Below are 27236 nucleotides of genomic sequence, written 5' to 3'. Positions count from 1 at the left end.
CATCCCTGCCTGCAGCATCACTCCTGCCCTACGCAGCACTGATGCACCCAGCGGCAATGCTGCAGGGCAGCCTTGGCGAGGCAAGAAAGAGCAAGGGCTGGGCTTTGGGGGTACGTACATCTGTGCTGGCTGTTATTTATTTATTCCGAAATCAGATTTATTCTGGGCAGCTGCAAATCTGCTGCTGTCAGGCAGCCACCAACACGTTAACACTCAGCTCGAGCCTTTTCCTTTTCCTTTTTTTTTTTTTTTTTTTTTTTTTTTTTTACCCTGCAGCAGAACTGGACAAGCTTCAATCCGAGCTTTTATACACTTTTATTTAGACCTGAAAGAGGCACGGTTCTGCTCCAGCTCCGCTGCGGTATTTAACCCCATGCTGCAGGTTACGAGCTGCAAGGTGCCTGAGCAGACAGGGCTGAATTGCAATACAGCTGCCATGCATAGGTGGTCACGGGCAAGGGAGGGTTGGTAATCCCTTATTTTTGGGGGTTTATAATTTGTCTGTGTAAAACCGCGCGTTCCCAGTTGGTAACGCACCCTCTGAGTCCCGTGCGGAAAAGCATATCCAAAAGGAATGTGGATAACAGTGAGAAATAGGGAGGGGTGATGGGGTCACCCCCTTACACCATCATATAATTATTTTTCTAATATTATTTTTTTACTTCTGTACGTTCATCACTGGGCACCACGGGGCGGGCCCTGGCCGAATCGCACATCCTAGAGCACCCATGCACACAGAGATGAGAAACCTGGCCATGCCATCCCTCTCCAGCTGGATTACCCCCCCGAGGGCAGGATTTACCCCAAAAGCAGACCCAAAGCCTAGCAGCCGATGTGCTCCATCAGCCACCTCGTCCCGATTCCCATTCCTCTCTTTATTGTTAACATGCCCATTTAGCGCGTTCTCCCATCTGGGTTTTAAATTAGCTAGCTGCCGCCTTGGACTTCTCCGCAGATTTGCTAGCAGTCTGTTGGGTGTTGGTACAATTATTTGCTTGGGTTTTTGGTTGTTTTTTTTTCCTGCTCTGTTATATATACATATGATTAAAATTAATATTGCGCTCACTTTCCAATTCCTATGCATGAGTACAATGGAGTTTTGCTGCAGGCTTTGCCACGCTGAAAGGGATGTTGACATTTATGAAATGTTTCTATTCACCTCTGATTTTGCAAACTCTCTCATATGTAATTTAAAAAAAAATATAAAATAAAATAGCAAAGCCTGTGATCTGAAATACATGCCAGGCTCCCCTAGAATAGCAAAACGAGTTTCAAACGTTTCAGGCAGGCCCAGAGTGTTGTATCCCAATGTCATTTAAAGGTTGACACCTGGGGTTTCCTGTGTTTCTAGTTTCATTTTCTCCCCATTATTATTTACTGTCTGCAGGGAGAAGGAAAAAGGAGAAAAAAAAAAAAAGAAGAAAAATAGGTTTTGGGTTAGTTGGTTTTTTTTTCTTTCCCCACCAGTTGCAAACGGGAGATGCTTGGGGCTGATGGATGGAGCTGTGCCCCTGGCCAGCACCTTGCCTGGGGCAGGGAGGGGGGAGCCAGCCCAGGGCTGTGACCTTCACCCCTCGCCAGCGAGCCCCAAAAAACCTGGCTGGGTTTGGAGCGGTGCCAGTAGATGCCTGGACCCCTCTCTGGTCCTACTGGGCACCCACAGCCCTGCGGGTGATAATTCCAGAACCCAGATCATCTTTCCTTCACCTTATAAAAACCCTCCAAAGCTCATCAGACCCCGAGTCAACACAAGCTGGATTTTTTATAGCTGCAGCTTATTAAAAAAAAAAAAAAAAAAAGAAAAAGAAAAAAAAAGTCTTTAAATCATTGCAATAATAGGAGAAAGATTCCTAGTTATTTACTGAGAAATATCACTCTGCGGCTAGAAATGTCAGGGCTCCGTCTCACAAGCGGCAGCACGGATGGGGACCGTGCACCCTGCACAGCACCTGGGCTGACGGCGATGGCAAAGCCACCATCCATAATTAGCCCTTAGCCAAAACCTGGATGCTCAGCTGGTGCAAATCCCCGCAGCTGTGCAGGATTTGGCCGCTCCTCTTTGCATCCAGCCACGAGCTTTTTGCAAGGAGAGGGGCTGCAGAGCGGGGGGGGACCCCTGGTGCTCCACCAAAGCAGCCCCGATGGGTGAGGGGGGGTGCAAGGCGGGCAGCAGCTCGGAGGAGGCAGAGATGATGATGATGATGATGCCACCTCGGCGCGGGCGGCATGCCGGGGCCCCGCTGGGTTTCCTTACAAAGCTGGATTTCTTTCTGCTGCGCTAGGGCTGGGAGCCGTCGCCTCCGTCCCTCGGGGAGGCGTCTAGTTGGAGATGATATAAGATTTCTTTCCAGCCACTTCCTCCGGCTCCTCCGCGCTCACCCTCCCCTGTGCCTTTTTATAAAAAGTGCCACTTGAGGTGAGGATTTATTGCCGCCCTAACAGCATCACCAGGGCATCGCCGTCGCCTGGGGGAGGGGGTGGGCTCCTCAGCACCCTGGGGTGCTGCCTGGCCCTGAGGGGCACCCCCTGGTACGAGGGATGGACGTTGCCCCTGGGGACCTTTCGGCCCGTGGGCTCTGCTGCTTTCGGTGAGGGTGCTCGGATGTGTCACTTGCTGTCCCATTCCGAGGACCAGCTGGTCCCTGGGGTAGGATTGAGACCTGGGAACAGGCCACCAAAGGCCACCTCTGCCTGGACGTGGGTACTAAACCCCAGGCACACCTTGCCGCATCCCACACGGCACAGCAGCACACGCCTGTGCCGTCCTGCCCCCCAGCCCCCCAGGCTCACCAGACTGCCTGGCACCTTGCTGGGCAGTGGGGGGAGAAGATATTCTGCCCCAGGAGCTGCACCGAACCCCCCTGGCTGAGAGAGCATCCCCATCCTGGTGACTGGGCTGCTTGGGTCAGGGCTGGCTGTGGGTTTTCACCAATGTCCTCGGTTTGGGGGGGTCCAGGACGCAGAGGAGAGTGCTGGGGCTGGGCAGGCAGGGGGGATTTAAGCCTGTGTTCACACCAGCAGCCTGCCCAAAACACCATTAATGCTAAATCCTCACCCCAGACACGCGGGGACAGGCTGTGCCGGGGCACCAGGGGCTGGCACTGGGATGTGCCGCAGAGCCAGCCTGGGGGTGAGGGCTGGGGCAAAGCTTTGCCTGGGCAAACTACTTATTTAGGCTTTTTGTGCCATGTGAGCTAAGGCAGGGAGCAACTGCCTCAGGGCTGGGGGGCTGCAGAGGTGCGGCGTGGGGCGGACCAGGCTTGCGGAGCCGTGCAGCGCCAGGCGTGCAGCAGGGTTTGCAGACACCAGCCCCATGGGTCAGTCTGTCCCTCTCCCAGCAAGGCTGGGGTTTGCAGCCCAGCCAAAACCTGCCGAGAGCTAAGCTGAGTGTCACCCCCCCATGGGGCAAATCCACAGGCCAGCTGCCCCTCATGGCCATCACATCACCCCTCTGCATGTCCTTTGTATGGAGGAACATCCCTCTCCTCCCTATGGCTGCCACCAGCCAGCAGGAGCCAACCCACCCCTATGGCAGGGTACATTCACTTGGGACCCCCCAGCTCTGGTGATACAGGGGGTGCTCTCCCCTGGGGCTGGGGGATGCTCCCCATCAGGGATGGGGGATGCTCTTCCTCAGACCTGGAGGATGCTCCCTACCAGGGCTGCTGCAAGCAGCCACCCGTTTTGTGCACCATCCGAGCCCCCCGTGAGGCTCTTCTCCTCCAGACAGCCCCAAAGGGTGAGATGGGGTCCCCATGTCCCCCCGCTACCCCGAGAAGACGCCCCTTACCTGGTCCCGCATGCGCTCCTGCTGCCCGCGGAGCGCCAGCGCATGCTGTGGGTACTTGTTCTTTAGATGGTCCATGAAGGCATCCCGCTTGCGCTCCATCTCCGACTTCTGGAGGCCGGTGAGGGCTTCCAGGCTCTGGGCGGCGATGACGGTGTGCCGGCGCTCCGAGGTGTGCACCAGCCCTACGTTGGAGAAGCGCCGGGTGCCGTTGCCCAAGGTCCGGTACTCCCGTGGGTACTCGGCATCATCTGCCGAGATCATGTGGGTGCTTGTCCTCTCGGGATCTGCACGGGGGGGAGAGCAGAGCGGCGTCAGGGCCAGCCCCGCTGCTGTGGGGCACAGGTGGGGTGCTAAGATTTGGGGATGGGGAGGGGGTTTTAAGCTGGAATTGATAGCTGAGCCTAGCTGGGAGCAGGGTCACCCCTCAACGGGGTACAACGAGGGGGCTGGTGGGTGCAGGGTTTAGCATCCTGCGATGGCAGCGGTGTCCCCGCTCCCGGGCAAGGGGCTGGCAGTGGCAGGAGATGGATGGGGCAGGGGGCAGAGGGAGGGACAAAGGGGCTGGGATGTCACCGAGACCACGATGTTCAGGCTGAAACATGAATAAAACAGCGTTGGGTCATTAAAATGACACAGACAAGACACAGGAGATGGACACCGCTCCGGAGCACAGACAGACAGGGAGACACGGACACACGGACAAATCAAAAAGAAAATGAAATGCTGGCCAAGGTGGGGGGAGGCTCATGTCTGTCCGTCAAGACCCTCGCCGGAGGGCTCAGCCCCCCGCCCCGCAGCTGCTGCTCCCAGGGATCAGTCCAGCCTGTGGGCACCAAACCCAGCACCGCCGCCGGGCACCGCAGGGATGCTCTGCCCCATCCCAGCCCTCTCGTAGAGCTCACCCCATCCCGGGCAGGCAGAGCAGGCAGCGAGCGCAGGCAGGGGGCAGGTAGGCAGTCCTGTGTGCCGTGAGGCGAAAGGGACTTGTCCCTTTTGCTAATAATTCATTAACTTCATGTGGTGATTTTAATTTCCAGGGAAGTTGTGCCGAGCGCGCACAATGCGAGTGGTAATGAATGCCTGGAAGTCCCCGCACGCTGCCAGCGCCTGGCACCTCCTCGGTGGCTGCAGGATGAGGCCACCCCCCAGCCCGCAGCCCCTACCCAGCCCCCCGCGCCCACTGCAAAGCAACCCCAGGGCACCGGCCCCCACCCCAAGGAGCCACTTCTGAGGGTCTCACACAGTCTGAGCCCGTGTCACACAGCCCTGCTGGTCCCAGCCACCACCGCCGTGCCTGCGCTGAGGCCACGAGCCGCCACTAACTAGTTTGGCAACTGCAGCATGTGTGTTGGAGGGATTCACCGCGTTCAGGCTTCCCTTTTTCGCTCACCATTTAACCTTGATTCATTATTCATCTCCCTCCTTGTCCTTTTTTTCCTCCCCTCCCTTCTTTCCCAAGCTCCTGTTAAGCAAGTCGCAGAGGGTTTCTTCCTTTCCCTTAATTATTTATCAGCCCAACATATTAGCTTTATATCAACCGATTGTGTTATTAATGTAGGACAGGACTCCAGCGTGTGCTACAGACACAACTCCTCTGCTCAAGGTCATACAAGGGGGTTTGCTCCAAGCCAGGCGGGGACACCACGCACCCAGCAAGTGCCACGGGGACATCCTTACCCCCGCCAAAGCTCCGTCCCCGCTTCCCTCCTCCAAAAAACAACCGGTCCAGCTCCTGTCCCCCACTGCTCCATCACCAAATGCAACCTTACCCAGGTGACCGTCACCCCCTTATGCAGAAGACGGCGGCAGAATTTGAGCGAGAGCTGAAGCTCCTGGTCCCTCCCCACCCTGCCGCTTCGCTCAGCTGGGTCCCCATGCCACCGCTGCACAGGGGAGGTCACGGTGGCACATCTGCCACGAGCAAAACACCCAGAGATCCCCCAGGGAAAGCAGCACAGGAGAGATGCCAGAGGGGACACCTCGGTCCTTCTGCCAGCAGGGAAGGCAGTGTGGTGCAGGGCTGAGAGCATCATCTTGGGGTCCCCGGGCACCACCGGCTGAGGAGCCTCTGCTAAACTCCAGTGCTGGTGGGAAACGCAGACGGAGCAATTTCTCCTGTACCACCCTGCTGAGCCCCAGCAGCTGCCTTCCCACCTCTCCTTTCATGTAATCCCCCCTGTAACACACGTTTCTCACCGCGGGCTTGCTGCCAGCAGGCAGAAATCCCCTTCCTGCCCTCAGCCGGTTGCTCAAGCACTTGCTCTACAACAGCAAAGCAGCAGAGATGTGCTGGGGGGGCACACATCCAGCACCCAGCACCCATCCCAGCATTGGGTGCCCATTGGCAGTGCCCTGGAGCATCCTTGGGAGCGGGCAGGGAGCTCTCAGCTTGGGCTGGGGGCAGCAGGACCCCTGGCATCCCCCTGGCACAGGCAATGTGCCAGCGTGGCCCGTCCCCACCAAACCAGCCCCTCTGCAGTGCTGGATCCCGAGTGCCACCGGGACCCCCAGGCCTTATCACGTCCCATCGGAATGGCAAGTCTGGGAAAGCTGTGAAAGAGGGGTGAAGAGGACCCTGAAAGCCTCCAGCTGCAGCAGGGGCAAGGCTGGGAGGAAGGAGCTGCAGCCCCTCTCTCTCGCTGGGGAGAGCAGCAGCGCTGCGGCCTTGAGCCGGAGCAAGGTGCAGGGATGGGGGCCGGAGGGGTGCAAGAGGGGCTGGTTCCCTGCAGCTTCCTCCTCGGTGCCACCACCAACCCCGGGTTTATCAGCCCTGGGATGAGTCCACATTCCCGGCTCCTTCCCACCCTCCTCCTCCTCCTCCTCTTGCTGCCGAGCCACGCATCAGCATGCAGCTCCCTGCTCCCTAATTACATGCTCCGGGAGCGGAACGCGCCAGCTCACTGTCTCTCTGCCGACTACTAAAAAGGATGATTTGAAAAGCCCTGCACAATCTGCACAGGGGCAGAGCAAAGCTGGATGCCATCGGGGGCTCTTCCAGCCCCGGCTGCGCTGCATCCGCTCCCGCACCCCTTGCTGGAGCAAGCCGGGGAGAAGCAGCGCCGGCGTCACAAACCCCGTGATCCATGAACCCCACGAAGGCGAGAGGAGGAAAAGCCACCACAGACACACGTGTACCTGTCCCCACATCAGCCACCTTTCCCCTCCAGATATCCCAGCCTGGAGCGGGCAGAGACAATTTGATACAGGAACCGCCAACAACTGGGGGGGTCCTTTGGAAAGAGACCTTAAAGCACCCAGGGTCATGCCTCCCTGGCGCTACGCCCGAGAAAAGGGTGTTAATCCTTCCCTCCTGGCTTCAGCCCAAGGGCATCATCGCATCCTGCCCCCCAAAATCCCCCCTCCCCAAATTATTGCTCTTCCTCCCAGGCAGGGCCTGTGCAGGGATGCTGGAGCAGTGGTACCCACACGGGCTGCCCCGCTGCCAGCGACGGCGACAGCAGATCCCGGGAAAGTGCTTCCCAGGGCTGCTTCCAAGTAGGTCACTGGGGTGGGAGAGCCAATGGCCGCATCCTGCCTGGGGTCCCCATCTTGGCACCGCCCCAGCCCAGCCAAACGGGGTGCCCCTCTGGGACGTGTCCCCCGCACAGGGACCATCCCATCACTTACCCGGGGGCGCAGGACAGCTTCCACCGCGGCCGGCAGACTGCTCCGGTGGGGAGGGGGAGGCAGCCCCCAGGTCTCCAGGGGCCGGAGGCGGCTCCTTGGCCGGGTGCAGGGCCGCTACGACAGCCAAAATCCCACGGTAAATCCTGGCAAGCCCCTCTCCGAGCAGCGGGAAGTGAAAGGAACGAGGCTCTCTTTGCCGATTCATCCATCCATCTTTACCTGCCAGCAGAGGTGTCACCCGCGCCAGGGTCACAGCCCAGGCTCCTAGCAGGATGCGGCCATCGCCTCCTTCCTGGGAAAGCAGCGGCACCAGCACCCAACCGTGCTTTGAGTGATGCTCTTCCAGGCGGGTGCTTTGCAGCCCAAGTATCAGCTTCCCACCAGCTCCCTGCTCCCTCTCCGGGAGCCGGGGGTGGGAGAGGCCCCCAAAAACCTGCCCCGTGCTGGGGGTGCTGCCCCCCGAGAGCCACGCCGGGTCAGAGCGGCCGCAGGGCCGGCGGCATAGTCTGCTCGGATCCCCCCCTCCGGCAGCTTCGTAGGGTTTTATCATAAAAAGGATCTTTCAAACACAGTTTATTACTGCAGTTTCATAAATCTTCATGAGGCAGCAAGGCTCACGCGGGTCGTGAAAGCAATGGCAGTTAGCGGAGCATGAAAAATAGTCCAAGAAAGCAATTGTACAAAAAGGGGCGAGGGGAGGGGACGGGGGGAGTACATTTGGGGAGAAAGGGAGGCGAAAGAATAGAAGCCCCTCGGAGCGATGCGCCTCCCCCGCACCCAGCCATTAAGGCAGTGGGAAGAGCAGGATGCTCTCGCCTTCCTCCCAGAGGCTGCGGCTGCCGCACTGCCAGCCCGCTGCCTGCACAGCACCCACAGAGGCTGCCCAGCACCCAGAGCCCTGCTCGGCACTAACCCCTTCCCTGCCACGCCACAGAAGCGATAGCTGGGCAGCGCAGGGAGAGCCCACACGGCTCCTGCTGTGCTTAACTCCTGTCGTGCTGCACAGCCGACATCGGTGGGAGACCCCAGAAATCCCCCACCCCTGCCCGAGCCGGGACCTGCTGGGGCAAAGGGGCCTTCAGAGGCATTGCTGCCTGGGGGGTCCCTGTCCTTGGCTCAACCACACTCTATTTGCATTAATTTCGGGATGGGGGGCATGGTGGTCAAGCGACCTGCCCCAGGTTCCCATCTCACCCCCACGATGGGGCCAGCAAACACCAGCAAGAGGCACTGGGAGCTGCACAGCCACCAGTGTTCTACTGAAGCCATGCCCAGCAGCAGCAGCAAGGCAGCTGGCACACTGGGGGGGGACCCACGCACCCCCTGCCCACACCACCGCCACGTGCCAAACGGGTTCGACCATCACCAGTGCTTTACACAGCCAGATCTGTTCGTTTAAAATCAAATGCACCCCTGTTTTGGCCCCAGCCCATGGGCAGCTGATGTCCCTGTCCCATGGGAATGCCGGCAGTGGGACAGACCCAGCGTTGTCAATGCGAGGGCACTGCACGCCCTCCTCATCCCTCGCACAGGGAGCAACACGGGGAGCGAAAGCTGGCGGGTGGCCGGGAAGAAGGTTCCCCGCCATCCCATCCTCTTGCTCCCAGGCTGATGAAGACTGGGCACCATATTGCTGGGAAAGGCCGGGTGATGCCAAAGCTGCCCACGAGGGACCATTAACATCAGTCCTGGGACAAATCGCCCCCATGCCCGTGCTGTGCCTGGCAGTCCCTGGGAGGTGGGGGCTGTGGCTCCCCCATCTCCGCTCCCCATCCCTGAGCATCCCTCCCTGCAGCACCGTCCTGCGGTTTAGCCTGGGCTCAGCAGCAGGCAGCAGGCTCCCCGCCGTGCCTTTCACTCCCAAATTCAAGTGGAACCGAGGAAAATAAAACACCACCCGCCGACCGCCTCATTGGGAACTTCCCAGCTGGGCTAGCGCAGACCCCACAGCCAGGACACTGCTTGGCTCCTCGATGGTGGGCAGGGGCACGGTGCCCACGCACGATGCCAGTCTGGATGCGACCCTGCAGACCCAGCTCTGTTTGTCCCCAGCCTCTATGTGCCCTGGACCCTGCCTGCACCCCGCTAGTGCCAGCCCTGCCAATGCTGCTGGAGCTGCGCGGGGACAAGGAGCTGCGCGGGGACAAGCCACGCAATGTTTTGGTGCACACTGGTTGCTCCCTGGCTGGAGCTTGGGGAGGTCCAGCTGGCATCTCTCTGCCACACTGCCCTGACAAGCAGGTCCTTTACTTTAGGAGCAGAGAAACAACCCGATAAATTCCCATGTCATTGTCAAAACCCAAACTGAAGGAGAAATCCCATCTGGCCAGCCCTGTAAAAAGCAGCAGTTGCTTCCCACCTCGCCGGGTGTTATCACACCCACGCGTGCACAGGGAAATGGGAGATGAGTTCACCTCCTAACTCCCCTGGACAGCAGTACCAAAAGCAGAGCCAGCACGCCCAACTGCTCGTTTTGTGCTCAGGATCGGGACCAACACCTTCCTGCCCAGAGCTCCATCCCCACATCCCTCCTTTGAGACAGGACACATGCGCCAGGCTGGCTCCCATGCTGTCACCCAGGGAAGGGGGACTCGACACCCTGGGAGCTCCTCCAGCCTTGCCCACCTCAGCCTGCAGCTGCCCTGGGGGTTGCTTTTGCAGGCAGGGCTCCCTGCCACCACGCTGCCTGTCCCCTGCCCGCTCGCAGCATGGGCATCCCACTGCAGCAGCAGCTGAAAAGCACGAACTGGCCCGTCCCTCCTCCTCCTCGCACCATCTCCTCTGCTCAGCATCTTCCCGGCATCTTCTGCCAGCCCCAACTGGGCACCATCCCTACCCTCAGCTGAGTGCTTCCTTGCAGGAGGGCAGGGACCAGAGGGGACAGCACCAAGGCAGCCCCGTCCCAGCTCTCTCGCATGGTGGCTGTCTGGCAGATGGCCCTGAGGGTCAGGAGATGCCTGTGATACTGAAGAGCAAGAGCCCGGTGGGGTGGGCTCTGCTGACAATGCTATCGGGGGGTCCGTAAGTGCACAAGCCTTGTGTAACTGATCATACGGTGGCTACACGGCTCTGCTTCCACCCTGCAGCGCTGAGCTCAGCAGCTGGTAAATCTACAAATGCCAGGGCGAGCTCCGGGATAGAGCAGAGCCGGGTCACTCCAAACACCTGCGGTGGCACAGATGTGACCTGACCTGTGCCATGGGCCCAGCAAGCAGAGCTTGGCAGCATCAGGCATCGCTCAGGATGCAGCCGGGGGCTGGGAACACCCTCGTCATCCTGCGGGAAGGGCATCCCAGTGAGGGTTCCTCCCCACCTGTCCTGGCCCCCTCAGACACCCCAGCGGTGGGAAGCATGAATCCCTACTGCAGTGGGAGGCAGAAAGGACCTGCCCTCACTTAGGCAAAAGAAAGGAAGATGGGTAGAGGGTGAGGCGGCGTGTGAATGATGCCTCACGGCTGGGAGAGCTGGGGCAAATCTTTCCCCTGCCATCAGCTTCATCCCCAACCTTTGGCAGGAAGCCGATGACAGTGGCATCCTCTGCACGCGGAGAGCATCCCTGCCCAGGGCAGAGCCGGGCAGAGCCTCCCCACCGGGGACCAGAGGAGAAAAGAGCCCCGTGTGTCCTGGCAAGAGGCTGCATCCTCAGCTGGCGGGGATGGCACAGTGGCTGGGGAGATGCCAGCAGCTCCGGGACGCCAGATAAAAATAAAGAAGAGGGGAGGATTGAAGGGACCAGGCTCTTCACAGCATAAACACAAACCACATTGTGGTCTCGTCTCCCACCCACGCAGCAGCAGCAATTCGAGGCGGCGCAGCCGGCAGCCTGGCAACTGGGATGGGATTAGCCCAGGCTGTGCCAGGCAGGTCCAAGGCTGGGGATCCCCCTTAGCCCTGAATGGGGGAGGGAAACTGAGGCACAGGCTGGGGGAGGAAAGGCTCTGCCCCGGAGGAAGGTACATGCAGACAGCTCGAGTCTGAGGATGCTGCAGATGGGGATGCTGAGGCGTGAGGATGTCAAACCCAGGGTTGGAGCAGCAGGAAAGCACCAGCAGAGCCACACGCCACTGCCGTGTCCAGCACGGTGCCCTGGCTGGATCAGTATTTACAGTCTCCTGAAAGGACCCAGAGTTTTCCCAGCATCTTGGCAGTACCCGCTGACTCCCACGGCCTCACCGAGACAGGCGAGCGCAGCATCTGCCTCCATGCAGGGTGTGCGTGGACGCGGGGCAGTGACTCACCCGCAGTCGTGCAGCGAAGCAGAGCCAAGTCTCCCTGCGAAGCCGGGTCCCCCCTTTTGCTCAGCCTGGGGGGCAAAGCCTTGGGATGAGCCCAAGGCAACGGTGGGCCCTGGAACCCTGCAGCCCCCATCACGTGCAGAGCTGCCGTCTCCATCCATCCCTTCTTCCCCTGCAGGCAGGTGAATTCATGCTGCTCTGAGAGCCCTCCCTGCCCCACGGGTCCTTCTGGAGGATTCCCACACTGACCAGTGCCACAGCTCCCAAACGGCCCCAGAGACGACGACGTCCCCACCGCGCTCCTGCAAAGCCGGGTCTCAGCACAGCTCCCAGCTCTCCCGCCTTGAGCTGCTCGAGCAAATTGCTCTGGAAATCAATTCCAATCTATCAGGCATCAGGAAAGCGATAAACTGCCCTCTCAAGACATCAAATCGATGGTTCCTCTTAGCCCAGAGCAGAGGGAGGGACGTGGGGAGAGTCAGCAGGAGGACAGAGAGCACGGCGGGGTGATGGTGATGATGGGGGGCTGGGGCTGGTTCGAAGGAAACAGCCCCAAAACCAGCTCTCCGTGTGGCAGAGGGCAGGGAAGATGTGTGTCCGCATGCTGTGCAAAACTGCTCGGGAAAGCGGCTGCCGGTGCCCTGGGAGCGGGAGGCTCCTGCTCCAGCCTTCACCCATCACCTGCAGCTGCGTGGGTTTGCTCGGTTGGAGGCAGGAATTCATCCGAGCCCACAAGCTGGGCTTTGGGCTCATTTCTTTTGCTCTGCTTGCAGAGAGATGAGAATGAGGGCAGAGGCGTGGGGAGTAGCCATGAGGGGGGCTGGCAGAGAGGAGGAGGAAGGTGAGCTGGAGGGGACACACATTGAGGCCAAAACCCAACTCCTGCCAGGATTATTTCTTCCTCTAATGAGCCCCTGAGCGAAGTCACTCAACAGAGCAAGGCCACCACTGTCACTTCCATGACCGGAGAAAGGCGAAGGAGCAGCGGGTCTGGCAGTGGGAGAGGGGCTTTGTCGGTAGGACCCTCCAGCCTGGCGGGGTGAAAGCCCAGAGCTGGGCACGAGGCTGCATCCCACTCCTGGGGACGGCCACGAGGGATGCACGCCAGCAGCCCCGGCTTGGAAACATGGGCAAGCGTTGCTTCGGAGAGCTCGAGATCAAAGGCAGAGACAAAACGCAACAAGTCGATGGAGAGGAAGGCTGCAGGACGAGACACAAAGCTCCCACGCAGGGGAAAGATGCGGGCAGAGCAGCCCAGGGCCAGGCTGGCAGAGCAGGCAATGCTCCTGCCCGGCGTGCAGCGATGCACCGCGCCAGCCCTGCGGTTTGGCGAAATGCACTTGGTGCAATTTTTCAAGCAAGCTAATCCCTTCCTCTCATCTCCCGCCATTAGTGCAGCCATGCTAACCGCTCGCTCGCCGGCGGGAGGCCGAAACCGCCTGACAGGAGCTTTGACTACATGCTGCAACCTCGTCAAAAGCAAATTCATCTGTAAGAGCACGGCAGGGCTGAGGGAGGGAACCACCCCTCCAGCATCCCTGCTGGGAGAGGGGCTTGAAGAAAGCCACTTAAGGCAAGAATTCAAGCCAAACCTATGGCTTTTCCAGCCCTTGCCCTGCAGCTCAGGGTTACAGCCTCCAGCTGGAGTCACCGAAGTGCTCAGCTCCAGGAGAAAGCACCTGGGAGGGGGATTTTCCCCGGCTCGGCATGTCGGGGACTGCAGCGATGCCGGCTGCTCCAGGGAGAGCCACCCTCAGCCCATCTCTGCCTTGGCACGGGGGGAGCCAACTCTTCTGAAGACTTGGCTCCTGCTGCCATCGCGAGGTACTTGGACACAGCCTGGAGCTCAGCAGGTCTGGCCACAGCACCAAGCCCTGCTCCCACAGCCTCTGGGCAGGAACTGGGGGGGCAGTGCCTTTTTGGGTGACTCCTGCCAGGAGATGGGGTGATGCTCTGCTCTGGCGGCTGCGGGGGAGAGGCTGGAAGAAGCTGTTTTGGTGTTGTGGAGGGGCTCAGGAGCCCAGGAACACTCCGAATGGGGTATGGAGAACAGACCCTATTTATAAGCGCACAGGTAGCATGTAGGCGTTTGGTCGCAGCCTGCTGTGCCAGCCTGGTTAGTCACAGCTAGTTAAAAATCAAAAATACTGGGGAAAAAATTGCTCAGATTTGCGTCTAAAGCCTCTTACAATGCAGGAAAACGCACTCACAATTGGAAAACATGGTGGTAAGATCAGACGGGGCTTCACTGTCAGCTGATCAGAGACCCCGGGTGCACAGACCGTGGCACAGGGGTGCTGCTGGGACGTGTCCCTCCGCATCTGCAGGCGTGAGGACACTGAGGTGCCCAGCCCCCGCAGGGCTCCCCGGCTGGCACCGCATCCCCCAGTACACCCCAGCTCAGAGTGGGATGCTGTGGGTGACACCAGGCCAAGGCCACCGCACCGTCCCCAGAGGCAGATGCCATCCCCCTGCCTGTTCCTGCTGGCGCTGAGCAAACCCTCGTGCCCCCTCCTGCCCTTCCTAACCCCCACACCAGGGCACGTCGGAGGGAGAGCTCAGCCCCTCTGCCCCGCAGCCCTTCCACCAGCGCCAGTCAGAAGCGGTGCAGGCAACGAGGTTTATTCAAGCAAAAGGAGGGCAGCAGCAGCTGCCTGCAGCCCTGCCCGCCTCCTCCCACCAGCGCCGAGCATCCACCCCAGCCCTCGCCATCGCTTCCCGGGGAAAAGCCCACCTGCGTAGGGCTGGGACCATCCCCAAGGGACCAGCATCCCCCGGTGGCTCCGGAGCCTGCATCCCCCCCCGTGTCCCCCCCCAGGTCCATACCCATGAGCAACGGAGAGAGCCTGTAGTCCCCGGGCTCGGCGGGTCTCTGCTGCTCCGGCAGCCTCGGCACCGCTCTGGGGGAAGCGGCAAAGGGATGCTTTGCCCAGCGAGGAAGCATGGTGGTACCCAGGCAGCCGAGAGGAACTGGGAGACAGCTCGGAGCACGGCTCCAAAATCTGTGTGACAAACACATGCATCTTATCGCATATGTTTAAACCAAATGAAAGATGGTTTTACTAATCACTTGGTATTTAAAGCAACACGCCGTCTCTGTCAAGTTAAATCTAAGGAGACGTATCAAGTTGCGTTAGCTGTTTATGTTAATTAAATACAGAACCAGTTCATTATTAAACATGTATGCAGCGCAAGTGAGCAGCTAGGTGGATTGTTACCGACCTTATTACACGGCAGTGACCTCCAGGAAGCCTGCGCGCAGCAATCGGTCGGCGCTCAACCGTGCGGCAACTGTCCCCTTACATCCAGCGCCGAATCCTCCGCACGGGAAAGCGGAGCCGGAGCGGTGCCGGTGCCCGGGCGGGCGGATGGATGCAGAAGATCCCGAGCCAGCAGCCTGCTGCCCCCCGGTTCCCTGTGGCTGCTGGTCCCCCGCTCTGTGCCCGGGTTAGCGAGGGGCGCACGGCCGGCGGGTGGGCAGCGGGGCTGTCTCCATGGCTGACAGTCACCGCCACAGTTCCCCTGCCAGCGGCCATCGCATCCTCCCGGCTCCAAGCCAGCTCACATCCTTTCCCTGCCCTGGCAACTTTTCCCCCCCTGCCCCGTTTTATTCCTCCGCTCTGCGCGGATGTCTGTCTCTCTTGCTTTCTTTTCTGGCTCAGGCTTTTCAGAGCTCCCAGTGGGTCTCTGGGTATTTTTTTTTTCTTCCTCTTGAAATGTCACTGTGCCCCCTCAAACACATCACATGGGCTGGGAGCCAGGAGCCAGTGCACAGCCATGCACAGCCATCACTGCCTGCAGCTTGCCGCGCTGCCCCCTCCCTTCCCTGCCAAACCAAGGACCAACCGGCAACGTGCCACCGGCTATCGGCGTGCCACGGGCTGCCGGTGCCACTCACGGAGCCCTTCTCATGCTCCCAACCCCCCCCGGCCCTGGGTGCAAGCCTGGAGGGTGCACGTGTACAGGGCACCAGGACCGCGCGGTGCTGGGGACATGTGAGCACATTTGCCTCCCCGATGCCACCAAGCTGCCCAGCTCTGGGCACAGCCACCCTGAGTCCCACTCTGTCTGCAAGGGCGGCCCACAGCTGCTCCTGTGCCAGCCCTGGGGGGCTCAGGTGAAGGAAAACCTGAAGCTGCCCCCCAGGGCTCACAGAAGAACCCCTCTGCAAAAGTCTTGTCCCCAGGACACGATGCTGGATCTGGCCCTTAACGATGCTGTGACCTGACTTGGCTCAAAAGGGGTCTTGTACGGCTTGGAGTGACCCTTCTCAAAGCTGCCCAGAAATCCCCGTGGCCAGGCTGGCCCTGGCGGGGGCTGCCCAGGTTGCCCCCAGGGAGGGAGGAACAGGAATGAAGACCTGAAAGATGCCAGAGACACAAGCCAGCTGCTTTTCATCCATCCAAGCTAATGAAGACAGTTGCTGTGCCCATGGTTTTGCATGTCTCTTCCCCCAAAGTCCTGGGGAGATGCTGACCCAGCCACGGGTACCCCAAAACTCAGACGTAGCACAACCCACGGCAGTCCTGCAGGACCACAACGCCCCGGCACAGCCCTGACCTGTCCTGCAAGGATCCTCTTCAGTTGAGCTGCCACCGCACAGCACCCAAACACCGATGCAATGCAATTAAGAGCAAACTCCAGCAGCCCCCCCGGCAGCAGCAATGCCGGCTGCGCCCCAAAACCACCTGCACATGCATTTGTGGGGACACTTACACCCTGGTGTCCAGTCGCAATTACTGAAGAGCCAAGAGCTGCCTTTCTACCTGCCAAAAGTATTAAATATCCAGCTGAAATCACGGTGGCCTCTGCATTGCTCTGAGAATCCAAACTTGCCCAGATTTAAAAACCCACCGAAGGGCTCTTTGCTCGTCAGCTAGATGGAAGCCAATTAAACCACCTTGTTTGGAGAGAAATGGCTCACCTGCTCAGGCGATGGCTCTCTGCTGCCTGTGCGCTGCCTGCACGCTGCCTGCCTGTCCAGGGAGTTTCTCCTGACACCTGCAGCAGAGCAATTCCAGCTTGTGGCAGCGTGTGCTCTGCCCAGCGCCGGTCCCTCGTGCCATGGAGCCCCCCCTGCCTCAGTCCTTCCCACTTTTCTAGGTCTCTCCCCTCTATTCCAGTGCTGGCTTTGCAAACTCACCCCTTTTTTAATCTGTCCCCCATTCCCAGTGTTTCTCTCCAGCCAGCTCATCCTGGTGTCCTAAGAGTTATCTCAGGGACTTGCAACCACTCAAGTCTTGACACCGCAGCCCAGACAGCCCCTGGTGGGAAGGGCTGTAGGGCTCAGGAAACCTCACTCCAAAGACCCACAGGTAGGCTTGATTCCCATTTTGCAGATGGGGAAACTGAGGCACAGATGGAGATGGGGTGACAGAAGCGCTCCTGACTCAGAGCCCCACAGTGGCAGGGCAAGAAGGGAGAAACTCCAGAGCCCTGAGCTCCTGACTGGAGCCCTTCCAGGCTCTCCAACAGCCGCAGCCATGAGTCACGGCTGGCACAGGCAGGCAAGGATTCATTGCATGCTCTGCCATGACGACCCCCCCCCAGAAAATGACGCTGCTTTTTGCTGAGCACTTCTGGAGAGCGCTGAGCTGGCTCCCGCACACCACGCACACACAGGGTGAGCTTTTTCCCCCTCCCTCCCTTAGCCTGGGGCCAAGGGCATCTCTCCTTCTGCATTTATATCGTGACTATATTACCTGTAGCCTGTGCGCTATGTGAATCGGTGCACCTTGCGCTGGGCCAACACCGTGGGGAAGAGGTAGGATTGCTCCAAAGAGCTTTGAGTCGATGCAGGCAACGCAGCTGGGAGGAGAGAGGTGAGGAGACATGACCAAGGCCAAAGGGCAGGTCAGTGGCAGGGCTGGGAAGCTTGCCAAGCCATGACAGGACCCAGAGCGGCAGGGAAGATGCGCTGTGCTCCCTGCCACAGGGACAGTACAGGGCTGCTAGAGCTAAAGCTGAAGGTTTGGAAACACAAGGAGCATCTAGTGATGGGAGGATGCTATGCTGGAAAAAAAGCAAACATGATTACCACTGGCAGCAAGGATTAATTGTCCTTCCTGCTGATCCCTGAAACCTGGCTCACTCCCGCAGTCCCGCTGCAGGGAGGGCCAGAGGATGGGGTGACCTTTCAATTCTGATTGCTCTGCCGATGACGAGTAAATAAGCATTATTGCAGTTTAAGAGCTGCTCGGAAGGGCTCGCCTGCAGAACCATCGCTGTCTCACATCCCTCGCCCTGAGGGGCACATCCATTCGCATGAGGGGGTCCTGGGTCCCCCAGCCCAGCACGGGGCGTGCAGGTGATGCTGAGCATCCTGGGGGGCAGAGGAGCACCATCCCCATCACACAGGGCACTAAGGTGCCGCAGGATGGGGGCAGGAGCCAGAAGCAGCACCGAGCACCCAGGTTTATCCCAGGACCCTCCCACCACCTCCCTTACTGCAGGGACGGCGGGTGCCAGGCACCATCCCAGGTCCCAGCAGCATCCCCTGTGCCTGGCACTGGGGCAGCAACACCACAGGGATGGTCCTGCTGTCACCGTGGGCAGGGGCACCCTTACACTTGCACCCCAAAAGCCCACCTAGGCTTGCTCAGTAACAAACTCCAGCTTTTAAGTCCGAAGGTAGGTCTTCCCACTTCGGGGCTTTCCAAGGCTATGCCTTCCCTGCAGCGCAAACCTGAGCTGGCAGGGTGGTGGCAAGAGTCACTTGTGCACGCAAAAATCCCATTGCTAGGTGACACCTTGTCCTCACCCGGGCCGGGATCAGCCGGGCAGAGCAGCTGTGTGTCAGCCAGGCAATTCCCAGTGAGAGGCTGGTAAAAGCAGCTAACACGTCGGAGTAAGACATTGCATTTACACCTGCAACACCAGACATGGTTTTGCTCTCAGCAGCTGCTCAAGGAGCTGTTTCCAGACAGCACCAGCACCTGACCTGCCTGCAGGGGAGAAGGATGCCTGGTGCCCTGCTCCGTGCCCCCTTGCCCCCTTCCCCTTGCTGGGCAGCACTTTCCCCTCCCCACACACCCACCAGTTCCTCCCCGCTGCCTCTCCATGCTCCTGCTTCAGCTGTAAGCCCTTCAGACATACAACGGCTTCTCACAACACCTGCCTACAGCCCCCGGCACAACGAAGCCTCGCTCTTTGCCGTTACAATCCCAACAGTGAGACAGTCATCGGGTGGGAATTACGGCCGCTTCCCCCCCCCCCCCCCCCCCCGGCTCCGAGCCGGGACAGACAGCACAGCTTTGTGTCTGCTCGCAGCCGGGCTCAGGGCACGCAGTCTATACAGCAATATTCACGCATGCAGTGCCCTAACACGCTGCACACAGTGGGTCTATTGTACATCATTCAGATGCCAAGCTAACGGAGCTCTCCGCTCCTGGGGCGAGCAATGCTGCTCGGGAAGCCGGCAGCAACACCGAGTTCCAGTGCTGGAAGAGGAGCGGGGACCTGCCGTGCCGAGTGGCCAAGGATGCTCAGAGAGGCAAGGAAGAATTAAGCAGGAGTGGGTCTTGCAAGAAAACCAGCTGTGCTGCAGGTAGTTCAACCTGCCTGTGCGATGGACGCTCAGCATCACCTGCACGCCCTGTGCTGGGCTGCAGGACCCAGGAACCCCCACCCCCCCCCGTGTGAATGGATGTGCTCTTTCCCCATGGCTGGGGCGAACAAGACGTGGGATTTGGGTTTTTTGGTCTGCCCGTCCTCACGAGCAGGGGCACGGCCAGCCAGCCAGCCTTTCCCTGCTTGCAGCCAGGTGTCTGAAGTACCAGGGGGATCAGGAGAAGGAGCCTCAGCTAACAGCACCCACCCAAGCACGACACCGAGCTGCTGCAGCGGAGACCTGATGGGAAATCAGTGTCTCATCAGGAAACGCTTTCCCGTGCTCGAGTTCCCCACCTCATCTGACAACGCTCGTTGCTGGGCCAGAAAAGGGCACGTCAGGACACGAGCTCTGCCTCAAATCAGAGGGGTGGGATGGCTGGCGGCTGTGGGGACTGTCTGTGGGTCAGACTTTATCCCAATCCTCCGGGTGCTGCAAGCGGGAATAGGACTCTCGCCCAGGCACGACGGAGCACTGGCCTCAGGGTAGCTTAGAGCTCAGTGGACAGAAAAGCCTTTTCCATTTCAGAGGCTGGTGGTTGTACCGTGCTGGCAGACGTATCTGCTACTATCAGAAATGGGGAGGAAACCAGATTAAGGAAAAAAAAAAAAAAAAAAAAATCCATTGGAGACCTTTTGACATCACACGGCTCAATGCATTTCACAGCTGAAGGGCCACGGAGCGTAATTTCTTATTAAACTCAGCCAACTGATGGCTGATAAGTTCTCGAGTAATAAAAACTCCTTAAACCCCAGCACGAACCCAGAGGTGTCAAGGCAGCTCAGAAGATGGCTCAGCCTCCTCGGAGGAGTGAAGGGAACGGATCTGCGGGAGAGAAACCAGGGCCACGTGGCCGTGCCGCCTGCCGAGGCTGCGGCAACATCTGCCGAGGCTGGCATCGCCCGGATCCCGGCCGGGATCTGCCAAGTGGTGGCAGGTGGAGCCGAAGGGAGAACTTGGCACCGGGAGGGCCCCGCCAGCCTCCCACGGGGACCAGTGCCACCGCGCATTCGGGGCTCGGCTCCACTCACAGCCCAAGCTGTTCCCGCGGCCGCCCCGGCACCCGCTCGGCAAGCCCGTGGGGCTGGGGCTTTGCTCCCCAGCTGGTGAGGAAGCCAAAACCCGCCTGGAGAAGCGGCAAGCGAGAATTTGTTCCCCAAATGGCACAACCCGAGCGATGCCTGGCAGCGCAGCCCGGCCCCGAGTTGCTGCAGCAACACCTCCCGGGGCCAGGCTGGCGCCCGCAGCACCCAGCTCCCACCCGGCGCCGTGGCACAGCACCAAGTCCTTCAGCATCCTTCTCCCTTTGCTCACTTGCTGAGCGCAGATGCAGCAAATCCCACTCCCCAGGGCAGGATTCGGAGCTGAGCTTTGTCCCACCCCAGCTGGGGGGGGCGTTACAGGAGATGTGCCCTGTTCCTGCTTTAAAATAGCTGCCACCCCGCAACACGAAGGCACATACACCAGGACCAGCTGCAGCAGTGGCTGATGCAGGGCCAGGTCCTGGGCCAGGTCCCTGGAAGGAGCTTTCGGCTTTAGTTCTGCAGACAGAAAGCAACCCTCCTGCGCGGCGAGAGCAGCGCTGGGTTTGGGGGGGCCACAAGCTCCCCCCTCCCCAGCACCGCTTGAGGTGGGGCAGCTTTCCCAAGTGCCACTGACGAGGTTCAGAGCTCCTCAAACCTTTTGGCATTGCCAAGCTGTGCTGCTGGCAAACCATTCCTGTCCTGTGCTTCCAGTGCTTGGGGGCAGAACAAGGGTGGGGGGGCGGGATGTGTGTGGTGGAAATCAGGGGGGGTTGCACCAGCCCCTGGGAGCTGCACCCATTGGGACCGGCCAACGATGCTGCTGCCCACCCACCTGGGGAGCCAAACCTCTCCAGGACTGCCGTGCCAGAAGGGAAGCAGTCACCCAGCTTAAATCCAGAGAAAAAATAAAGGGTTTTTAACAATTACTTTGCAGGGCATAGAAAAAAAAAAAAATGCAAGCAAGCACCCCTGGCACGGGGGCTTAGCGATCCCAGGGCTGCCCAGGCTTTTTGGCAGCTCCCAGCTCCTCATTCCACAGCAGCGTCACACCCTTGACACCCCCACGTCGGGTCCCCCATCACCTGGAGACCACTGGTCCCCAATCGATCTTTCTTTAAAGGCGGCCCTGGTTTACTTTGATTTAAATCAAAGCGCTGTTAGCTACAATGCTATTACCACTGCCAAAAACAGTAACTAAATGGCATTTCCCCACCGCTCCATTTATATTTCTGTGCTCTTTACCCATTTGTAAACTGCAGGAGGGAACAATTTAAGGCATCTGAGTGAAATGCTTAAATTAACAATTTACAAATAGCTTAATTGAGGTCCTGGTCTCTCTCTTCCCAAGCAGAAGCTGCTAAATGATTCTGAATCATTCCTATTTATTGGTTCTTGTGCTGTGAATTGCAGGCCCTGGACTACGATAAAGGCTTTAATACCTTGGCGCAGGCTGGGGGTACCCGTCACGCCGAGCATGGCTAGTGACAGCCAGAGCCACGGACGGGAGCACAGAAACCAGAAATCTCGACAAGAAACAGGCGAGTGATGCTGGAGCAAAGGGTGGTTGGGAGAATTGCCTCGAGCCGAGGGATGCTACAGGGCATGCAGCCATCCCGGGGGCTTTACACAGCTCCGAATAAGGGGCTGAGGGAGTTGCACAGATCAAATTCTGGGGAGCAGTTGGTGCTGGGATGCAGTTTGGAGGATGGGGAAGTTCAGCCCCGTGGTTGGTGGGTGCAGGGGAGAGGCACCCCTGTTCTGCCCCCGGTGCGGCTCAGCCACCCTCGGTTACGGTGAGGAGCTGGGGGGTCGCGCACCACGCGAAGGAACAGCCGGTTGAATACAACAGCCCATTCCCCAGCAGCAGCCTCCAGCCCTCCTGCCACCACCACCACCATCCTGGGATGCTCCTCACCATCCCACCCTGCTCCTCACCCATCCCACCCTTCCCAAAGGCTGGATCCCAACAGGGGAGGAGAGCGGCCATGCCAGCAAGGCGGGGGGGGGGGGGGGGGGGGGATGGGGATCTGCTCTGCCCGCAGCCTCGCACTTGTTAAACCTCTTGCTGGCAGCCAAGGACACTCACGTCTGCATCAAACTACTCAGCTCCCAGTCTAATTCTGGCACATCAGACAGTAATTATAGGTACATCACCAGCGCTGACAAGTCTGGAGCTCGTCAGCCCGGCACCTGTCAGCACCGCGCTGCAGACACCCCACTGGGAGCCCAGAGGGGCCACATCCTCTCCCACCCACCTCCAGCTCTATTTTGGGGATCACTCTGCACTGCCTGGCCCCCCCAGCACCCCCCGTTACACCGGGGCTCATCTTGCCACTGCCAGCTCCATCCCTCTCCGGGTGCTGTTTGGAAAGAGGGGGGGGAATGTCATCACCTGTGGGTCTCCATGGCCCCAGACCGTGCTTAGGAGGCTGCTCTTGCATCTGCGTGGTTTGACACTGGGATTTCACTGGTGCTGAGGGAAGAACAGGCATCTGCCACTTGCCCCCAGCACCCAGGAGAAGGCTGCCCACAGCCCACGCACTGATCCTGGCAACATCCTCCGACCACAAAGGGCAACAAGGCAAGGACCTTTGCCTGGTGTAAATCACCGTGGCTTGGCTTACCGCAGTGGCTCTGCCCTGATTTACACCAGGGAAGGATCTCAGTGCATCTGTTTCCATCACATTTCTTTTATTAAAGCAGGCAGGAAACCAGAGGTGAGAGCATCCCCAGCTGCCGGCGAGCCAGAGCGGTGGCCGGGTGTCACCCAGGGCCAAGAGCCAGTAAGGCTCCAGCCCAGGAGCCTGGGAAGCCCAGACAGCACCAGTGAGGAGGAGGAGGGGGGGTGGGGGGAAGCAGGTTGGCTGTTTGCTGATTTTAAAAGGGGGGAAGAAGATGCATGTAGGGGGAGAAGTAATAATTTTAATTAAAAGGCAAATGACTGCATTGAAAATTGACTTGAAGCACGGAGATATTAAAAAGCTGTTGGCTCTGAATTATTCCTCCCTGGGCTGCTTGACAGGGAGAAGCGTTCAGGTAACACAAGCTGGTTTAGCGTCCCAACCTGGGGAGCCTGGCTGGGGGAGAGGCGAGTGGGAACCGCTGGGCAGCCCCTTCCCCCGTCCCAGGGGGACACGATGGCAGCTGGGAGCCCCTGCCCTCCGGTCTGGCTGACCCAGCACCATCCCTGCCCGCAGCTACTGCCCCTTCACCTGGGCAAGCAACGAGCCCAGCATCCCGGCTGCACGGCTCAGCCCCGTCACAGATGATCCCCCACTTCTCCCCGCTCAGTCCCAGGGCTCAGCTCTACCTAATAAGTCCCTGTTGCATCCTGTTGGATTGCAACAAGACTTGGGACACAAAAGCCAAACCTCCACGCTACCGAGACAGCTCAAAAACCTCCACAGTTGCCTCCAGGGTTACCCTGAACCCCGTCACTGCCGGAACCTGAACGGGATGAAAGAACGGTGCTGATTTCCGTCGCTGAGCCACAGGTCTGTTAGCCTAAGCAGGTGCTAGCAACCTTTCAGAAGGGGTCAAAACCACCTTTTTTCCATGGGAGACAAGCTTATTAACTGGCATCATTACACGGCTGCGGGATGACCTTATAACTGTCTGTATGTTCCCCTCCGTGAGGATGCAGCTTCTGAGAGCGGGGGCTCTTTAATCTTGTTCAGACAAAGGCAGAACAAGATCTGATAGCTGGAAGCTGAAGCGTCAGAAACGCAGACAAGAGAAGGCAAATGTGCTGAACGAGGCTGGGGAGAGCCTGCGCCGAGCCGGGTGGCTTCTCCATCATTTCCCACCTTTGCACCGAGGCAGGGTGTCCTTCCGAAAGATAAATGCCCACTCAGCCAGGAGTTATGTCTTGACGCAGGAGTTGACGCAGAAGTTACTGCCGAGACCTGACAGCCTCTGTCAGGCGGCTGGGGTCAAACTAGGTGATGAGAAGGGTCTTTTCTGCTCTTGAAAAGACCCCCCGAACCCATCAAATGCCACAAATCCTACCCATCGCCTTCACCCCCCTCCCCTCAACCTTCTTTCGTGTACTAGTTTTAACACCTCCAAGTGCTGCTCAAGCCATGCAAGAACTTAAATCCCAGCACAGCATCACTTTTACGCTACTTCCCTCCCCAGTACGCTGTGGTCCAGCATCAGCAGGACCTGCAGCCCTCCCCGGGCACACCAGTGATGGAAACCACCAGCGCTGGCTGTGCCTCCAGCCCGGAGAGCCAACTCCCAGCTCCAGAAAAGAGCGACAGGAGCCACGGCCAGGAGCACAGCCTCCAAGCCTTCCTTCCCACACGGCCCCAAGGAAACAGCCGTGCAATCTGCTCTCCAGCTGAGGGGCAAGCGTGCACGCCATTTGGAGCCAGGAACTTAATTGCATGTGTAATTCTGGGACGGCAAACAAGCTAGAGCAGTGATCAGCGCCTGGGGCAGATCCCCATATGGATGCACGGCCTGACCGTGGGCTGCTGTCTTCATCCTGCTTCCCCACTCCCATTTCGGGATAATGTGTTCATTACAACCCAACAAGGCATTTGCAGGAAACGCAATTAAATTACAGCGCACTGTTCCAGCCCCTTGTTTTTACACCGAGCGGGCTCGCGTGTCGGGAAGCCTGGCACACCCCACATATTACGAGCTTGATTTCCTCCACCTCCAGGCTGTCCTCCCCGGCACAGCCCTGGGATTCCAGCTGCCTTACAGCCACACACATGCCTTAAGACAGGTAGACACGCTGGGGCAGGACAGGAGGCCACCAAAATCCCAGATAAATAAGCCTAAAGCAGAAGGAAACGGGATGCTGCGCAACGCCTGTGGCTCTCAGCCCTGGGGAACAGCTACGGGATGGACTCTTGGAAAGCACAGATGTTGTTGGAGGAAAAGGAGGGATTTTTTTCTGAAGGCAGGTGGTTTCCCGATCGCCTGGACCAGGACTGAGTGGTGCTGCTGCTCTTGGGATTATTTTAGCTCAGAGCTGCCACCCTGATTGACTGGTGCGCTTCTCAGCCTCCGCAAAAAGAAATGCTGAAATCTTCACTGAGGCACTGGAACCATCTCTGGCAATGTGAACACCCAGCCCATTAGAGGCCGACAGATGCCACAGAAATAAAATCTATTATTATGACAGACCCAGCAGGGGTTGCTACTGAACAGATTCCACCACATTTCCCCTCTTACAGCTTTTCTAAACCAGCCACACTTCCACAGCCGGCTCCTAGATGAAGCACCTGCCTCTCCCCCTAACCCCAGAAAACAAAAATCTTCCTCTCATTCCCCTTTGAAAGCTTTCCCCTCCCATCCCCAACAAGGAAAATCCCAAACCTTTCAAGCTCCAGCACTTGGTGGGGGGAGAGCTGGTCCCTCCAAGAGCATCAGCGATGCCTCCGGCTGCAGACACCATCCCCAGCCTCAAAAAACCCTCCCTCCCCTGCAAAGAGGGTGGGAGCCAATGCCTTAACTATCGATGCAAAGCAGAAAGCAGGCAGCACCCTCCTATAAATACCGGGGGAAACGAGCTACAGGTGCTGCCCTCACCCACCACGGTCCCTGCACCCGGGAGAGGGTCGGGGAAGGGGTGAACATCAAACATGAAACAAGCAGGGTGGGAGCACGCTGCTGGCCCCCAGCCCCGGTACTGACCTGGAGACTTTAAACAAAGGGAACAGAGTCCTGGCTTCTTCCCTCCTGCAATTCGATCGAGCCCTGGTTAGGGACAGGAAAGGAGGAGATTCATGAATGAACACGATCCAGGTGGGAAAGTTTGCCGGGGATGGAGGGAAATAAATAAATAAGAGCAAGCAAACACATAATAAATCTGAAACAAAAGAGCAGCAGCAGAAAGCATCTGAGAATGAAACGCAGCGCGGCGAGCGATGGGGAGCCAGGCTGTGCCCCACCGTGGGGGCACGAGAGCAGCAGCCCCCTCCTACCCCACGCCCACGGTGCCAGGCATGCCCCCCCTGTGCACGGGGGGGTTTCCTCCCACACGTAGGGGTTTTGAACCCCCAAATGCCATTTTGAACTCCAAAATGGCCCAGTCTGCAGCTGCTGCGGGGTCTGGCTGAGGGCACCCTGCCCAGCTCAGCCTCCAGTCCAAGCGCTGGATGATTGCTGGGACGAGGAGTTACAGCCGTGGCAGAGCAAGGGAGAATCGGAGCAGATCGGCTCCTTGTGGTTTTTTTCCTGGGAAATACACAGATTGGACCTTTCTACGATAAGTGAAGCTGCGTAACTGTGTTGTGCCCTGATTTGTGCGGCAGCACAGCCTGTCCTGGGGACCTGCCAGCTCCCTGCCTGGGCAGCGTCGGCTCCAAAAATCCCAGCACCACGAAGCACCTTCCTCGCCCCAGCTCTGGGGCTTGAACCACCTCACGGGTGCAGGCCAGTCTCATGCTGACATGCCCCCCCATAAGTGAGCACGACGCTGATAACTGCGATGGGTGAATATGGGGAGGGGAGAGGTGCTGCACAGGGCTCCCCCACCCCCTGCCCCACGAGTCCAGATCCCCTGAGCATCCACTGCCTGCAGGCAGTGCCTGGCTCCCAGCAAAACAGCCCAGAGCTGCTTTGAGCCTTTGTTTTTAGGGACATGGGGTGGTTTTTCTCCTCCTCCATGCAAGCCCCTGTGCCTGGAGGAGCGGGGTGACAAGGGCAGGGGCAGGCAGGGGACAGCCGAGACCTCAGCACCCACAAGGACCTCTTTCTTTGCTGGCGAGCGGGCAAAGCTGCACCCGGCGCCGAGAGGCAGCTCGGCTCATCCATCACGCCCACGGCCGTGGGACATCTGTCCCCTTGTCCCAAGCCCAGCTCTGCTCCGGGTGTCCTCGCTCGGGTGTCATTTCTTCCATCGCTGCCCTTGGGGTTCAGCCACAGGGTAAGACCAGGCAGTGTGCGGGGGCTCCGTGGGGCCCCCCTTGCCCAGCTAGGAGGAGGAGGAGGAA

General features: G+C 59.0%; 1 protein-coding gene across 10 annotated transcripts in view; it reads right to left on the bottom strand.

Annotated features, from left to right (window-relative positions):
- The window catches only part of SRCIN1 (SRC kinase signaling inhibitor 1), a 69169-nt gene extending 43194 nt beyond the window's left edge, over positions 1 to 25975 (bottom strand). For 3 of the 10 annotated variants that reach the window (XR_005831407.1, XR_005831408.1, XM_040617680.1), the window contains exons 1-3: positions 14875 to 15218; positions 14479 to 14654; positions 3791 to 4074 (exon numbers count right to left, since the gene is read on the bottom strand). Coding sequence is in view for 8 of the 10 variants with exons in the window: in XM_040617680.1 (XP_040473614.1) it covers positions 3791 to 4074; positions 14479 to 14596 (402 nt within the window). In the remaining 2 variants the exon portion in view is untranslated. Of the gene's footprint in view, positions 1 to 3790; positions 4075 to 14478; positions 14655 to 14874; positions 15219 to 25935 lie in introns of those variants that run through there. The other 7 variants (XM_040617675.1, XM_040617676.1, XM_040617678.1 and 4 more) reach the window with 4 other exon arrangements.
- Positions 25976 to 27236: the final 1261 nt, after the last annotated feature.

This window comes from Falco naumanni, chromosome 18, assembly GCF_017639655.2.
Source record: "Falco naumanni isolate bFalNau1 chromosome 18, bFalNau1.pat, whole genome shotgun sequence".
Lineage (NCBI taxonomy): Eukaryota > Metazoa > Chordata > Aves > Falconiformes > Falconidae > Falco > Falco naumanni.
This window is presented reverse-complemented; position numbering and strand designations above follow the sequence as displayed.